Genomic DNA, 13425 nt, shown 5'->3' with positions numbered 1-13425 from the left:
TACACCAGTGTCTCCGAAAAAGATATGTGTTGACGTTTTATTGATGTCAACACATATCACTTTTCCTTTTCAGTAGGATGAGGGAAAGCAATAGATATGGGTAGGACATTAAAGAGAGGTGTGTGTGTGTGTGTGTGTGTGTGTGTGTGTGTGTGTGTGTGTGTGTGTGTGTGTGTGTGTGGAAGAAACAGCCGGCTGAAGTAACACAAAGTCACCAGGCACAGACAGGAAGTGAGGCCAGTTCACATCTGAACTAAGACTTACTGTTCTTCTGACACACACACACACACACACACACACACACACACACACACACACACACACACACACACACACACACACACACACACACACACACACACACACACACACACACACACACACACACACACACACACACACACACACACACACACACACACACACACACACACACACACACACACACACACACACACACACACACACACACACACACACACACACACACACAGAGAGAGAGAACGGGAAGGTTAAAGAGGGAAGCCTGAGCAGATCCTGCTAAAATGCTGACTTGAGTTTGCTCTGAATAACAGGAAGACATGACATGCCTCCTTTCTCCTCACTCTTGTGGGGTCTTGTTCTTCTATCTTTGTGAGAATCAGCTCACGTTTTATTATTATTGCAAAGTGAGGAGATTTTGCAGAGTGGACATCTCAGCCAGTCAGCAATGCTACACCTCCCACATCCGGTACACACTGACTCTCTTGGTTTATAGCCTGGATTTGGGGTGAGGGCGTACGCTTTTGGACAACAGGCCTTTTCTCCACAAAGTGTGTGACAGGAAAAGCACAGGTGTTACTTATAATGATGGCTCTGTTCTATTCAAAGGTCCCAGTGAGCCACAGCAGCACACACAATATGAGGACCCTGAAACAGAAACACCTGTCTGTGATTTTCCTGCTGGGACATGGGCTGAGAAAGGCCTATCGTTTCTCCAAGGGCATTCAGGGTGCTGTACCCAGTTGTACGCGCACAGTGTGATGTAAGTGTGTGAAGAATGAAAAGGAGGATTGACTGCACACCTGGTACATCCCGAGCGTTGTTTGGAACGGTGTCTACAGACAGGCTCTAAACCAACACAAGAGAGGGCTGCGGTTTTTGACTCAACATTTTCCTGACTGTGGATTTAAATGATTTTGACTAGTTGGAATGTGACAGTTCATATGCGGACAAAGGATGCATGATAATCAGTACTAAAGTGGGTTGAAAGAGACTTTGGGGGAAAGACTTTTAAAGGTCAGATTAGAAGATTAAAAACGACACATATTTGGCCCTATATTAGGTTATTACAGATGCATTGGTGTTGGGGTACATGCCGGCTGAGAAGTGTTCCCATACAAAAATGCCAAACTAGGGTTAGGGTAATTTTGTAAAATGTCTCAAAAACAAAGTTTGTTCATCAAAGAATCTCCCGTTCAGGATGAAAGAAACACATGTATCAATAAGTATCATGTTATGTAATCATGTGAAATGCATTATTGGCTGGTCTAACGCACGCCCACACACCCACACTTGAATACATTCCTGCACATGTTTACTTTGTGAAGTATCTGAACAAACAGTGAATTCCAGAGTGAACTCTGACTTCACCTCCACACTTGATGAGTGTTCACTTACTGTACCGCTGACTACGTGTGTGCGCGTGTGTGTGTGTGTGTGCGTGCGTGCATGCGTGTAAGAGCATTACAGACATCTGCAGAAATGAGAAAGGTCCTGAGATTCTCCCAAGTCTCAGACCTCCCACACACACACACACACACACACACACACACACACACACACACACACACACACACACACACACACACACACACACACACACACACACACACACACACACACACACACACACACACACACACACACACACACACACACACACACACACACACACACACACACACACACACACACACACACACACACACACACACACACACGAGTATCCTCTGAAACAGAAGGTCACATTTTTTTGTGTTGAATTCTTCTGATAAAAGATAGATGTTGTCACACTGAAAATAATAGTATTCGTGCAGTATGCCTCTGTACAACAGCATTAATATGAGAATCCCTAAACAAAGATATTTGCCCCAAATTCTCAACTATATATCAACAATAGCTCCTTTGAAAAAACATCTCAACCTTGAATTTCTACATTTCTAAATGTTAACTTCTTTCCTGACTTTAATAACTTTAAAAGTCATGTTCAACAACTTTAGTTGATTGCACAACGTTGATCATAACACTGCCCCAGGAGATGTGTTAGCTCTCACAGGCTGAGTGTAAATATGAAGTTGACTGCTGAGTTTGATGAATTATTATTTCCAGGAATATTTACAAGACTCAAAGTTGCTCTAGTCTGTCAATCCCAAAGGCTCACACACAACGCTGAATCTTTTTTCTGCTAACACAAGTGACCTCAATTATTATTTCATGACTAACATTTCGGTCGGAGAAAGTGATGTAATAAAACCTCTAATTTGTGGTTACAAAATGAGTTGGAACTCGAGTCATGAGTTCGGCTCACACTGCTCAAAAAAGTTGAAATATCCAGAATGGAGAAAATCAGCTTCAGGTAATGACAAGTATTGAAGTCCTTGTTTTGTTAAGTGTGTCTCACCTGTTGCTGATACATTCTTTTAGCTCTGTGGTCCAGGAGCTGACCAGCTGGTCGTTGTCCGTCTCAAAAATCAGACTACCTCGATTAACCTGCAGAGACAAAGAAGCTTTCAAACATACCATCCATATTACACAGACACCGAAGTTCAAGAAATGGCAGAGACGCATAAAAAGTGCTTTACATGCACTGGCAGCAGGCTTCATGTTGCTTTTTTGATTACGCAAAAGTAGCCAGGTATTTTTATTTACCCATTTCCTTTAATAGAAGGCTCATTTGTTTTCAGCAAAAGTCCGGCTACTAACATGGGGGGGAAGTAAGCACACTTTCCATTATTGATGTGTAAAACTACGATCAAAACCAAGGTGGAAAGATGCCGTCCCGCCCACCCATTCTCAGTGGTTAAATTACCCAATGTGTCTTACACTAAAAAAGATCCGTTACTCAGTCTGTGGCTCAAGCAGTACGTTCCATAGGTATGGGGACCATTCCTAAACACTTCAGAAGTCATGCTGATGGTGCACCCCTGCAGAATTCTGACTGTACTGTCTAGTATTATTATCACTGTCATTATTAACATTACTACCACTATTTGTATTCATATATTTATTTTTGTTTCTTTTTCCATTATTCTGTCTTTTGTCCCAGACTCCCAGCTACTCTCTTTTCTTTTCTTCTTTACTCCAGAAATGTCATGTACATGTTTTCAGGTCTGATCTTGGGGAAGGGATGAATGTGTAAATGTGTAATGTTTGATTGTCTTAAAAAATCTAATAAAAGTATTTCTGAGAAAAAAACTGCTATCAAATACTTACTGTTATCTCTGTAAAGTAGATTGCACATTTCTTACAGGCTTTTTGTGTGGCTATACTGTATCTTGGTGATACAATGGAGGATGTGGATGGATGTCTGAGTAGTGATCGGCGATGTAAGAAGTGTTCTGTGGATGTTTTGAGTTTTCCCCCTCATGTAAACACTTGCTGTGACTTTGAACCCACAAGGTGCTGAGTGTTTAAACTCAAGAGACAAGGTTTGGGAGGAGAGTAAACCAACAAAGTCTAAATGAAGACCGTTTGGTGAGTTTTGTTATGAAATGATATGACACAAAGATTGTCCTGTTTTGCTCTTCATGTTGAATTGAGGGTTGGAGTTCAAAGCAAATGTGTATGTCAACAACACGGTGGGTGGAAGGAGTCCTTGTTTATTTATTTGCTTTAAGTTAAAAGCCGGTACATACCTTTAAAACAAATGTGTTTAAGTTGTCAGGCATCTCCAGCCGGTTGCAACGACGGACTTCTTGGATATCTGAGCAGTGGGTCGTCAGCTTGGGACAGGAGGCCTGAAAACATCATGAACAAAAGAGACAGTCAGAAATACATGGGACGAAAGAGAACAAGGTACAGAAACAGAGAGAAGAAACTGAAACAAAGAAACGTGTGAACCTTCTACACTCCAAAACTATACTCCAACAGTTAAATGTATTTTCAGAATGTGTGTGTGTTGAGGAACTGAGTCTTCAACCAGCCTCAGCTACTGAACAACACATTTGACAGTTGTTTTAAAACTAACTTCCTTCACGTACCACTAACAGCACAGGAAGTGTACATCGTGTGTGTATGTGTGGCTGGCCGTGTGAAGCCTCCCTCAGTGACAGAAAGGCAGTGAGTCGCATGAAAGAAGAGCATGATGGGAGCTCTCATGGTTCAGCTATAAGGTCGACCCCATCAGGACAAAGTGAGTGAGATACGAGGGGCTTCATGGCGGCACACCGTTATGGGGAAATGATGCTGGGACAAAACCATCAGTGATCCTTACTTTTAAGCACTAATAAACAGACATGTGGGTACTTCAAACATGATTACCTGCAGCAAAGCTCGACAGGACGAGAGAGAGAGAGAGCGTGTGTGTGTGTGTGTGTGTGTGTGTGTGTGTGTGTGTGTGTGTGTGTGTGTGTGTGTGTGTGTGTGTGTGTGTGTGTGTGTACAAGTCACTGATAAAGAGAATCGGAGCCTTCGAGGATACAAATGAGCGCTTACAGAAGCAGAAGTACACTAAATATAAAGCTCTACAAGCACACAAAGGCAGGCAACATCTTTTTCATTGACCTCACACACACACACACACACACACACACACACACACACACCATGTATACATCACTTCAGGGGACATTACATTGACTTACATGCATTTCCTGGAGACTTATCCTAACCTTAACCATAACCAACACATGCCTATCCTAACCCTTAACCTAAACTTAACCAAGTCTTCACCCTAAAATTAATGATCCCCCTCATGGGGACCTCCAATTTGTCCCCATAAGGGAGGCGAGTCCCCACACGTGACTGTGTAAACAGATGTAGGTCCCTACAAGTATAGTAATGCTAGGACACACACACACACACACACACACACACCTGTGGCGATACTTAGGTCAAAAAGTCGCCTCTGAAATGAAGCCTGGGTGACAGCTGATAGAAACACGTGGAGACACAAGAGTCTGTAACTATTATTATTAGTTTAAAACCAGAGTGTGTGTGTGTCATGTGTTTGCTTCCTGTGTAGATATAACGCTCAGTTCATTGACTTGGGGACTGAACAATATGAAATGTCTTCATAATTATCCTGTCCAAAAGAGTTCACAAACGTATCTCTAGTTGCAGCTCTTCTTATGCATACAAATATGAAACTGTGTTAACCACCTAAAAGGAAATCCACCAAATTCATAAGTATAAAAGAAAAGCATGACTAAAAAACGTAAAATTCTTAAGACAATTGTATTATTTGGAGAGGTTTTAAATATTATCACCAAGCCCAGGATGGAGTCTCCTAAAATTATATTTGATCCACGAACAATTGGGAAAAAAGTAACCCTTCCTCAGCACACAGCGTGACACTAACAAGCTACATTGGATTAACATGAAACCCTATGGGGACAAACGAATATGCAAAAACATAACAAAAAAGAAGAGGTGGGGGGGGGGGGGGGGGGGAGGGTGGAGTGAGAGAGCGTGAGCAGCAAAAGGAAACAGACGAGACGGTGAAAGGCTCGCCGTTGGTGGGAGAGGAGGGAGGGATGAAGAGGGATGAAGAGCAGAAGAAGGAGCGGGAGGACAGATTCCAGGGCTTTGTGCACCGGATGAGTTCGAGTCTATGTGACAGTGTGTGAGCCTGAGGAATGTCTATGATAATCCTACACACACGCACATAAACACAGGCACACACGCTTCAAAAGAATAGATTAACCCCCACTGGACACATTTCTTCAGCTAGCCAGTGATGTGATCGATGCAGCGACTCCAAAAGCTTCAGCCGCAGCGTGGAGCAATATCAATGAGAAGCCGCGTGACACAGATGAGCTGGATGTGACTCATTTACAAAAGATCTGACTCAGGGAATCTGGAACTGACTCAAAGTTGTACTGCAGCAGGATGTTCAATTCTGCTTCTTCAGATTCAGGTTCAATCTGTCAGCTTTTCTTATAACTAGAGAGTCAGAAAGATGTAATCAATATGTTCTCAGAGGAAACGTGCGCATGCTTCCAAGTGTGCACTCCAAGCACGTACGGAGTAAAACACGACCGTTGATATTGTACGAGAGACTTTGCAAAAAGTAACAAATGATTGTCGATTTGTAAGAGACTCATAGTATACATGAATGCTACAGAGGCTGCTAGGAGATTTAAAAACAAATCAATAAAGTAAATACAATATTTTAGGAGGTGCATCGTTTAATGGTTGCCTTGGAAACTGCTGACAAAACAATCTCACTTCAAGGTTGATCAAGACATCAGGACATTATTTAGATTTATTATTTAAATTGCTGTTTCGATATGATAAAAATAGAAATGCAATTATTTAAATAATTATTCATAATTTATCATATTTCCAGCAAAAATATAAAACCTTTTTCTGTTTCGATATCCTGCTTTTCTGTTTTAATCTTAAACTGAGGATAAAAACGACATTTAGATTAACTGAGAAAATAATAATTGTTAATCACATCCCTACATGGAACACATTTTTAAAATGAATAAGATACGACAACATTTGACACCAGTTTACTTATATTTGGACATCTATCTATTTCATCAACGTAGGTACAGGATGTGTACCTAGGACGTGTGTGTGTGTGTGTGTGTGTGTGTGTGTGTGTGTGTGTGTGTGTGTGTGTGTGTGTGTGTGTGTGTGTGTGTGTGTGTGTGTGTGTGTGAGAGAGAGTGTATGTGAGAGAGTGAGAGTGAGAGTGAGAGTGAGTGTGAGTGTGAGTGTGTGTGTGTGTGTGTGTGTGTGTGTGTGTGTGTGTGTGTGTGTGTCTATGAGATGGGGTGACTCATTGAGAAATATTTATTGAGATTGTGAATGAGTTTCTGACTAAGAGCATTTTTAAGGAACCATATGTGTCTGTGGGGGGGGGGGGGGCAGCAGATGTCTGACTGGTTGAGCAACACGCCTGCTCTCTGTGAATCTACTTCATCAAGGGAGCAAGTTCAAGCTCACAGCACATTTCCTATCACTGAACGAGAACACACACACACACACACACACACACACACACACACACACACACACACACACACACACACACACACACACACACACACACACACACACACACACACACACACACACACACCTTTTACCCTTTGTTTAATCTTAACATAATTCCTTCAATATCATTTCCTTAAAAAACACTGCGAACAATGTGGGAACACTTTGTGAGCATTCATCTTTGAAGCATGATGAATATCCACCACACAGAGACACAGAACAACCAAAGAGACCACATAAACTAAAGGCTTAAGATGACAACCTACAGAGACTCACTCATAACGTTGTCTTTACTTCCATCCATTGTCCCATTGTCAAATCTGTCTAGGCTGGAGACTATTGGAGTTACAAATAGCAGCATTTCACTGATATTTTTTCATTTTGGATTCCTTTTTTTGGCATCAATGTATGACTTTGAATAAACAATCTAACCAACAAAATGTGACTTTTATTAAAGCCAAGAACCAGGGCTTTAAATGTCCATTGCTGGTGTGCAGGTGTTTGAGAGACTGGTCTTACGAATAGAGTTTGAGTAGTCTCTGAAATCGCAGCAAAACATTTAGGGAGGGTTTTTCAAAATGTCTTTAATGAAACCGTTTGTCATTTGCCAGCAGCCTTCGAGTCTAAAGGCTTAATGTTCCTCATCCGAGAAGTGGAACCAAACAAAGGTCACTGCATTATCACAGCTCAAGTATTTCAATAATAATGTATTCCGGACCATTTCTTCCATCAAGTGTCTCCTTCAGGGGGACTAAAAGCAAAGGACACATGTGGAAATGTCTCACTGCATTATTGATGCTTTAGAGCTTTGACTGAGTGTAGATCCGTTTCAAGATGAATTTGACAGGAAGAACAAAGAGACTGAAGTTTTATCAGAAACATATTATTGAGATGTAAAAAGCAGGCATTGAAATCCTTACTGTGTTTTACAGCTTGTTTCTTTGTTTTCAGGACTTTTTACATGCAACTACTTCAGGTGTTATCAACCACAGCGTGTTGACAACCTATTTCCAGTAGCAACGCATGACATTAAACTAAGGTAAGTTCAAGTATTGTAGTTTTATTTGTTGATCCATCGGTTGAGTTTCGATTTTCCTTGTTGCCAAAATGAGGAAATATATGAAATATTCAAACCCAAAGCTCAAAATTCAACAATTTGTGTAGTCATTTCATCAAAAGGAAAGAAATAGATCCCGATCATTTTATACACATTCCTCCAAAAGGATATATTTATAAACACAATCACATGTAAACATTCCCTACAGTAGTAATGTTGGAGGATAAATGGAATCAATATGAGATGGCCTATTTATTAAAAGATCAGCTTATAGTTTAAGTGTTGGTTGGTTGTAGCCCTATATTAGATATTCTAAACCTTTAGCAGAGCTGCATCATCGACACACCGGATCCACAGTTTACTGATATACTTGGACGTTGTTTTGGCAGCTCAAATAAGAGTGTGTAACATGTTAAGCTGATGGTGATCTGTGTATGAACTATTCAGATTTCACTCCTGGGGATTTTCAGGTTGAGTCAACTTTCACTACTATGCCTCAACCACACACATACGCACACACACGCACACACAGAGAATATGAGACGCAGATACGCAACACTGACAACACAACGTAGATTTTCATATTATATTTATGCACGTCTTTTCTGTTTCTATCAGTCCTCAGTCGTTCCTGTCCTCTAATGTTTTTGGTTTAATGGTTGATTTAGCAGTGAACTTAATGTTTAATACAGAGGCATTATTTATTATTGGATATACATATTTGTGCATAACTTCCCCAGCCAGGGATAACAGGTGAACATTATTGGCATCTGTTTTTGTAACACTATATCCACATTTATACCAATTGTAAACGGTTACATTTAGATATCAGATCTTTTTAATAATATTTTAAGGGTTTTAATGTTATTTGGCCACGCCTGTTGTGTGAGGATCAGCTGCATTCCTGTTTTATATCAGTATAAATTAAAGGCATGTGGATTTTGTTATGAACTATGATAGTTTTCACAAGGTTTTGAGATTTTATAGACTAAACAACCAACAGATTATTCAGTTATGTTGATGATAAAATTGTTATTTAGTACATAACACACACAGTTTATGGAAGTAGCTCACAAACAAACCGAGGTGCAGCCGAGCAACCTCTCACCCACAGTCACAAACACATCTACATTTTGAGCGCACACCCACGCACACGGGTGACACAGGATGTTTGGAGTCCAAAGCGATCTTCCCAGGGTCCCCTTTCTCAAGGCCGTCGCCATGGCAACTGACTGACACTGCACATTCCACTATCCCTCCGAGGGTCAGCACAGCCAGCGCTGTCCGGGGTGCATGTGTGTGGGCCGCACTGACCTTAAACTCTGCAGGGTCTCAGGGGTGGCTTTTTAAAAGTGTGTATGCACAAATATCCAACACACAAACACACATCACAGACACTGAAGCCCAGCCCATCGGGGCCTCATCAGGCAGAGGAGACTTTGACCGACACATCTGTCTGTACTTCCCCTGGTTGGTTTTTTGGGTTGGGATCATTGATGCGTTTCTCTTCCTTGCTGCATACTTGCAGTAAAGGATTAGCCTGGTCTACCCGAAAACCCATAGAAAGCTGTGAATCAAGGGTCAGCCCACAAGCTAGAACGTAGCATTATCTTGTTATTCTTATTATAAAATCTAGCACATATTTTAAACATATTTCCAGAAAACCAGGAAAAGACAATGTATATGAAAACATGTTTCCAATCACTGTTATGCAGATATTAGAAGTTGGTACGCTTAAATGAAAAGGATGTGCTGGGGATTTGAGGTGCCATCAAACCAATGCAGAAGAAAAGTGTGAAAAGTGACGTAAACACAAAACACGATGCGGGAATATGCCATTTTTATCCGATACTGTATTAAAGGTAATGGTTTCTCTTTGGTCCACACGTCTGCTCGTCGTGATGTGCAACACATTTTTAACAGGCTTATTTTTCAGGATGACTTCTATAATCTGGTGGAGGTAAACATCCGTCAGCTCTGATCATAGCTACCGTAAACAACATCTTGGTATGTTTAAAAAGAAACTGTTGAATTAGTTTTAAACAATAGCAAATTCTGCAGCTAACACTATGGTGATGCGTAACAGCTGGTATTGTTTTCACTCTCACTCCCCTGCCAGACTGCACCACCTGTTGGTGTCACACAGACACACTCCTCTTCCTTCAGAGTTGCTGGAGCAGAAATAGATTCTGGTTAAATCCTGGTTTCTGAGGGGCTGGATGAAACTTCTTCTGCAGTGATCATGGATTTAATGTTTGTCTGAATCTTGTAGTTTCTCTCCTAAAAAGGTTAGTGGTTTGTGTTGGGTGTATTCTGATTTGGGATGTGATTTGACTCAAAAGGCAGATTAAAATGATAACATGGAAGAAAAAGACCGTGTTGAGGGATATTTTACAGATTCCCTCGGGCCTTCAAATGATTGTTTGGCAGGATTACGTTCTCGGAGAACAGCTGTGATTACAGATCCATAAACCCAACGCATAAAAGTGAAAGCCTCTTTAAAATTCTAAATAATCTTGCACATACAGTAAGGGCCCTTTCAAAAATTCATTTTATGACAACTTACTTAAAGTAAGTTACCATGACTATCTTACTATGAGTGCTTCTATGTTTATTTTAATGCATTTCTCTGTTCATTTACTGTCTCACAGTGCAAGAACATATTTAAAAAATGTGCCTTGACTGATAAAGAAAATGTGACATTTGTACACACTGGTTTCTAGTACGTGTATATACAGTAGGTGGGGTAGAGGCAGCCCGGAGATCAGATGACATTCACTATCAGCTTTATCTGTGGCATCATGGAGGATGTGGGAAACACACACACACACTGAGCACACACACACACTGAGCACATTGTGGGGTTACCAACGCTGATACAGATGAGTGTGTTCTAGGAAACCTGTCAGAAGCTATCAGCCTTCATTGATGAATAGATGTGTCAGCTCATTGTGCTGCCCTCCTTGCATACTTCTCAGAAACTCTGATATTTAAGCCAAATATCACTCGAGAGATTCACGGAACTGAGTGCAGTTCCTTGTAAATGAATTAGCTGTGGTTTTTGCACACGAGAAAAAAGACCAATTAGTTAGTAAGGCTGATTGAGCAGAAAAAAAGGAAGGGAACGTAGAAACAGTTCTGCCTAATTCTTACAAACTTTAATCAAGAAGGCAATGCCAAGAGATTTAGGCCATAACATATATTCTAATATATACAACATCTATAAAGTACTGGTAATAAGTCAAGAGGACAGAAGACTTTGTACAAAGGACTGCAAACTTCATTTATATCAATGTGTGTAGCTACAGTGGGGCAAAAAAGTATTTAGTCAGCCACCAATTGTGCAAGTTCTCCCACTTAAAAAGATGAGGCCTGTAATTTTCATCCTAGGTACACTTCAACTATGAGAGACAGAATGGGGAGAAAGAATCCAGGAAATCACATTGTAGGATTTTGAATTAATTAATTGGTAAATTCCTCGGTAAAATAAGTATTTGGTCACCGACAAACAAACAAGATTTCTGGCTCTCACAGACCTGTAACTTCTTCTTTAAGAGCCTCCTCTGTCCTCCACTCGTTAACTGTATTAATGGCACCTGTTTGAACTCGTTATCAGTATAAAAGACACCTGTCCACAACCTCAAACAGTCACACTCCAAACTCCACTATGGCCAAGACCAAAGAGCTGTCAAAGGACACCAGAAACAAAATTGTCGACCTGCACCAGGCTGGGAAGACTGCATCTGCAATAGGTAAGCAGCTTGGTCTGAAGAAATCAACTGTGGGAGCAATTATTAGAAAATGGAAGACATACAAGACCACTGATAATCTCCCTCGATCTGGGGCTCCACGCAAGATCTCACCCCGTGGGGTCAAAATGATCACAAGAACGGTGAGCAAAAATCCCAGAACCACACGGGGGGACCTAGTCAATGACCTGCAGAGAGCTGGGACCAAAGTAACAAAGACTACCATCAGTAACACACTACGCCGCCAGGGACTCAAATCCTGCAGTGCCAGACGTGTCCCCCTGCTTAAGCCAGTACATGTCCAGGCCCGTCTGAAGTTTTCTAGAGAGCATTTAGATGATCCAGAAGAGGATTGGGAGAATGTCATATGGTCAGATGAAACCAAAATAGAACTTTTTGGTAAAAACTCAACTAGACGTGTTTGGAGGAGAAAGAATGCTGAGTTGCATCCAAAGAACACCATGCCTACTGTGAAACATGGGGGTGGAAACATCATGCTTTGGGGCTGTTTTTCTGCAAAGGGACCAGGACGACTGATCCGTGTAAAGGAAAGAATGAATGGGGCCATGTATCGTGAGATTTTGAGTGACAACCTCCTTCCATCAGCAAGGGCATTGAAGATGAAACTTGGCTGGGTCTTTCAGCATGACAATGATCCCAAACACACCGCCCGGGCAACGAAGGAGTGGCTTCGTAAGAAGCATTTCAAGGTCCTGGAGTGGCCTAGCCAGTCTCCAGATCTCAACCCCATAGAAAATCTTTGGAGGGAGTTGAAAGTCTGTGTTGCCCAGCGACAGCCCCAAAACATCACTGCTCTAGAGGAGATCTGCACGGAGGAATGGGCCAAAATACCAGCAACAGTGTGTGAAAACCTTGTGGAGACTTACAGAAAACGTTTGACTTCTGTCATTGCCAACAAAGGGTATATAACAAAGTATTGAGATGAACTTTTGTTATTGACCAAATACTTATTTTCCACCATAATTTGCAAATAAATTCTTTAAAAATCAGACAGTGATTTTCTGGATTTTTTTTTCTCATTCTGTCTCTCATAGTTGAAGTGTACCTAGGATGAAAATTACAGGCCTCTCATCTTTTTAAGTCGGAGAACTTGCACAATTGGTGGCTGACTAAATACTTTTTTGCCCCACTGTATATAACATTAGCAGTTGTCTGTATTATTGCAACATTGGTTAGGACAATGGGAGGTCATGCAGACATTGCCTACTATGCATAGTTACATAATAATCTGTATATTCTATGTGTGTCAGTGTACTAATACTGCTTGAAGAACAAAGAAAACGTTTTCCCACCTATCTCTCCTGGCGTATCAGATTGTTTGGATGTTTTCGCCTTGGATTTGAGTTATTCACTACTTCTGACGCTGCTCTAATATTTTCTTTGCGGCTG

General features: G+C 41.2%; 1 protein-coding gene across 3 annotated transcripts in view; it reads right to left on the bottom strand.

Annotated features, from left to right (window-relative positions):
• Positions 1-13425, bottom strand: part of sh2b3 (SH2B adaptor protein 3) — a 43674-nt gene that overhangs the window by 3000 nt on the left and 27249 nt on the right. For all 3 annotated transcript variants that reach the window (XM_034091151.2, XM_034091150.2, XM_034091152.2), the window contains exons 3-4: positions 3897-3998; positions 2663-2751 (exon numbers count right to left, since the gene is read on the bottom strand). In XM_034091151.2, coding sequence (XP_033947042.1) covers positions 2663-2751; positions 3897-3998 — 191 coding nt within the window. The remainder of the gene's footprint in view (positions 1-2662; positions 2752-3896; positions 3999-13425) is intronic.

The sequence above is a fragment of the Pseudochaenichthys georgianus genome, chromosome 9 (genome assembly GCF_902827115.2).
Source record: "Pseudochaenichthys georgianus chromosome 9, fPseGeo1.2, whole genome shotgun sequence".
Lineage (NCBI taxonomy): Eukaryota > Metazoa > Chordata > Actinopteri > Perciformes > Channichthyidae > Pseudochaenichthys > Pseudochaenichthys georgianus.
This window is presented reverse-complemented; position numbering and strand designations above follow the sequence as displayed.